General features: G+C 43.7%; 1 protein-coding gene across 2 annotated transcripts in view; it reads right to left on the minus strand.

The window, feature by feature from the left end:
• The window catches only part of wfdc1 (WAP four-disulfide core domain 1), a 34406-nt gene that overhangs the window by 5481 nt on the left and 23925 nt on the right, over window positions 1–5000 (minus strand). For both annotated transcript variants that reach the window (XM_063196048.1, XM_063196047.1), the window contains exons 2-3: window positions 1714–1909; window positions 570–653 (exon numbers count right to left, since the gene is read on the minus strand). In XM_063196048.1, coding sequence (XP_063052118.1) covers window positions 570–653; window positions 1714–1909 — 280 coding nt within the window. The remainder of the gene's footprint in view (window positions 1–569; window positions 654–1713; window positions 1910–5000) is intronic.

The following is a 5000-nucleotide window of genomic DNA, read 5'->3' on the forward strand; positions in this document are numbered from 1 at the left end:
TACACACACACACACACACACACACACACACACACACACACACACACACACACACACACACACACACACACACACACACACACACACACACACACACACACACACACACACACACACAGAGAGACACAGACACACACACACACGCACGCACACGCACACACGTGAGCGAGCGTGTGCAGGCAAACCTTTAAAATTAGCACTCTCAAATCTCACTGCAATTGCTTCAACACTTAATGAGAACCTGAATTAGATGTAAATCCCCTTATTGCTGTTCTGCAATGACCTCATGCTTTTACTGTCAATCCGTTTCTGCTGGCATGCACCCTCATTACCTAATTTGATGGTGCCTTTTGAAAGCACATACACACGCACGGTCACACACATGCACACACACACACAAACACACACAGGTGTGCACGCAGGTGCACACACACACATACGCACGCACGCACACGCGCACACACACACACGCGCGCGCACACACACACACACACACACACACACACACACACACACACACACACACACACACACACACACACACACACACACACAGGGGACTCACTCACCCTGCAGCACTTCCTCTGGTCCGTCCAGGAGCCAGCCGTTTCCCCCCAGCCAGCGCGGCTTAGGCTGCACCAGCCAGTCTAGCACTGGGGAAACACATGCCAGGACACACGCTAGACTGTCAAAAGGAGCCTTACATTGATTACATACATATTGCAGATGCAGCCAGTTTAGGCTGAGCCAACCAGACCTGGGGCCTCGTGCTAAACTTGCTTACGCAAGTACTTTTGCACACACATTTTCAGATGTACTAATACTTAACCCTCTGGTTGTGTTACGATCAAAAAATTTGAAACTTCATTCTTAACTTTCTTCTTCTTTCTTCTAAAATTCTTAAAATAACTTCTCTATTTTTCATCATACACAAATGACACTTCATGATATCCTCCAGCTTACCTATTCAAATTGTCAAAATGAAATATAATGAAATTCCTAAAGAATTGTGGAAGATACACCAACTTGTTACATTCATGGTGTTTCGGTCAAAAATGACCGGATCATTAATTTACATCTCCCAAAGTTATATACAGTTATATTACATTCACTTTACTCTCATATTCTTTTTTGTTAGGCTTTTCAGAATACAACCATAATTGCCACATTAATATAGATGTTTACAGTTAGTTGAAATACTTGAAAAAAGTAAAGGCGTTCCAAACGGCCTGAAAGCCTCTGAGAGGCCCTAGACTCCAGAGGGTTAATAAAACAAATTGGTGCAAGATAAGAAAAAAAGCCAACAAATCACTAAAACAAAGCAGAATAACATTTAAATCACATTGGAAATGTTTGAAAAGGATGTCTAAAAGGTATTAATCTCAAAATATGCAAATCAGATTTTAAATCAATGTATTATTACCTTTTTTGTGTTGGTGGTCAATTTTGACCGTTAACACCATGAACATAACTATGTTTCTAACACAACCAGAGGGTTAACATGAAAAAGTGCATGCGTACTAAATTTCATGTGAAATCGGACATACCACACACATCAGCACGGAGTAATTTTTATTTCTATAGCACAATTAAATTCAGTGAAGTTGACCCCTAAGTGCTTGGCAACATATGAAAAGAAATGCAGTGCGTGTTGCAAACTTACAAACAATACATGTAAGACAGCGTTTTCTTTTTCATGATATCTTCACGCACCTGGTGGCGGCTGTACGGACTCTAGACATGAGTATATGCAGCCGTTGTAGCAGCAGCGTTTGTGGCGCTCGCACTCGGAGTCGGAGCGGCACCCGGGCACCTCACAAGCCCGCTCGGGCAGCGACTGTGGCGGCGGCGGGCACCGGTCGTTCTTCTGGTACTGTGTCGACTGAGACTGGCTCGCGTACTCATAATCCTACAGGGAGAGAGTAGAGGAGAAGAGAGGAGAGGAGTAGAGTTGAGTAGAGAAGATCAGTTATGCTGAAACAACTCCGACAGGTGGACAAAGATGCGTCCAAAAACAAAAATATGAAGAGAGTAACGCGAACAATGGCTGCTAAGATCGTGATCTATTCCCTGCTGCTACTAAAAAGAGAGGCCTACTGGATTTACACGCTCGACACACTGGCCCCAAGAGGACTCAACGAAGAATTCGATCTTAGACCTTTTTTGTAATTTTTGCAATGTGGTGCTGCCTGGTGGGACTTATGTATTTTGTGTTGTCAGTGTCTTGCTCTACTTAAATGTGTTTTGCCTGTGATGTGTGTATATAATATATTATGGAATTGAGACTTCCTCTTCTGTGTCTACCATTATGGCTATGTGCAAGACGATTATATGGAGCCCCCATCTGATGTATCCCTAAATGTGGTCATGTATTCTTGGTTTTTCTCTGAATTTTTTCCTATGTAATTGTATATATTGTAAATATTGCACTGCCTCAAGGGGTTAATATTGCACACGTCACGTTATCCAGGTGATTGATGTCAATGGGGATCACCTGGGTGGGGGTTGAACCACCTGTGGGATCATGGGTATTTAAACAGGGTGTTTCATTGTATTTGTATTGTCTGATGAAGGGCATGCTGCCCGAAACGTCACATTAAAAAGAGCAACGGGAGCTTGGTGTCGCGGACTTTTCATTCAGCTTTTTCATAACATCGTGTTCTGGCCCATTTAAAGACTGCCTTTCACACGGACGGACCGACGGACCAACGGATGGACATATCCTCTTATAGAGATGCTAGGACGCATCTAGAAATAGACACAAACACAAAGACTGCGGCCATTGTCTAATATTCCGGTAGGCCTACTGTGTTGACTGATTGGATCGCGTACTCGTAGTCCTGTGGGGAGAGTAGAGGAGTAGAGTTGAGTAGAGAAAATGTAGGCCTACTTAGTCCCCTATCGCAGGAACTGATCTTTTAGTAGTGGGACCAGGTTGCCCGCTAATAGGCCTGGTTCCTACTCGGGGAACCGGTATTACAATAGTAACCCAGACGTTAAAGCAACACAAACACAAAGGCATCATTGTGTCATCTTCTGGTAGGCCTACTGTGGCTCACATACGGTACTCATAATCCTGTAGGTAGAATAGAGTACAAAAGAGTGGACTAGAAGCGGAGATGCTTAGTTATACTCAAGAAATTGCAAATACAAAGGCATAAAGCATGTGGTAGTTGTCCTGGTACTCTGTGGACTGAGGCTGGCTTGCATGTGGACCTGTATGCACTAAGGGGTAGAACAAGCGGTCAATAACTTCAGTGTGCATGCTATGTACACGAGACCTGTATTAAACTGATTTGCACAGAGTTTGCACATTTATAACACGTTTGGAGGGTTTACACAGCTGCATAGAGCTTCAGCCCAATTCATAAAAAGCACAACAATTCTGTGGGTACATTTTAGGAGTTAAAATAAACTTGAAATTTGAAGGAGCTGCTATCTTCACCATCACCATCCACAATCACATCCATCAAAAAGACTAATAGAACCCCAACTGTTTATACTGTGGGCCATCATCCAGCGGATGGCACTGTTTATATTAGTCCGCTCCAGTGTTGAGTTTGTCATACAGTTGCATTCCTAAATGATCACCCATATCGTTTATCATTTTGTCAGACCCTGTCAGGTTACATTTTAGGGAAAGACTATAGTTCAATAAGACTATATGCTGCCAATGGTTCAGGGGAAGTTATGCCAACGGGTTATGCCAGCAGGCTGTCCTTCCAGTCTCCCTTTCTCCATTACTCCATTTCTCCATTTCTCCTTTTCTCCTTTTCTCTCTTTGTCTCTGTCTCTGTCTCTGTCTCTCTCTCTCTCTCTCTCTCTCTCTCTCTCTCTCTCTCTCTCTCTCTCTCTCTCACACACACACACACACACACACACACACACACACACACACACACACACACACACACACACACACACACACACACACACACACACACACACACACACACACACACACACACACACACGCACACACACAATGGGGTATTGACCTACCTGGGTCTTTGGCACCCCTTTGAGCAATTTTTGAGCAATTTTTCAACCAGTACGGTGTTCAGTTTGTTCTCTTGTGCAACGCACGCATGCACACACGCACACACGCACGCACACACACACACACATACACACACACACACACACACACACACACTGCATTTTTCACATTTCTCTCTCTCTCTCTCTCTCACACTCACACACACACACACACACACACACACACACACACACACACACACACACACACACACACACACACACACACACACACACACACACACACACACACACACACACACACACACACGAACACACATTAATCAGATCTGTACTAGTGCCACTGTTGTTCTGTGCTCTCCTGGTTCACTGGCTAGAAATTCTTTCCATGCTCAGCAGAGTAGGAATTACCCATCCAAACGGAGGGAAAAGGGAAAATTCAACAGCTAAAAACACTCACTCACTAGCTCTCGTACTAAAAAAAAGTTTATTGCACCGTGTCAAGCCATGTGGTGTCAAGCTGTTCTTAAACATGCTTTTGGAACATGGAGTGAACAACTTGACACTGAAACACATTTCATGGCTGTCCAGATACAACCTTGTTTCTCCACTTTTTAATGTTATTTTAGTTAATATTCGTTCTTCATTCATTAAAAAAATGTAAATCAGTACTACTGGTCAGTCTTCATCAGTGTGTAGGTATGATAAGTTATTTTATAACTAACTTTAATGTTGAAATCAAGACTCATATACAGTAGGCTAAGTATAAGTATATATCAAATGTATAGAATATATTTGAGCATGCCTACTTTTGTAACTCATGTGAGGTGGGGGGCTGGGAGGCTGAGGCACGTTCCCACAGAGGCTGGGAGCCAGGTCAAAGGTCACGCTGGCGGACTTAGCCGTGTTATCACTGTAAGCCAGCGTAGCGGCCAGAAGCATAAAGGGTGCACTGTTCAGGAAGGTGATCGCATTCATTCGCACACACACACACACACACA

This window comes from Engraulis encrasicolus, chromosome 4 (genome assembly GCF_034702125.1).
Source record: "Engraulis encrasicolus isolate BLACKSEA-1 chromosome 4, IST_EnEncr_1.0, whole genome shotgun sequence".
Taxonomy (NCBI): domain Eukaryota; kingdom Metazoa; phylum Chordata; class Actinopteri; order Clupeiformes; family Engraulidae; genus Engraulis; species Engraulis encrasicolus.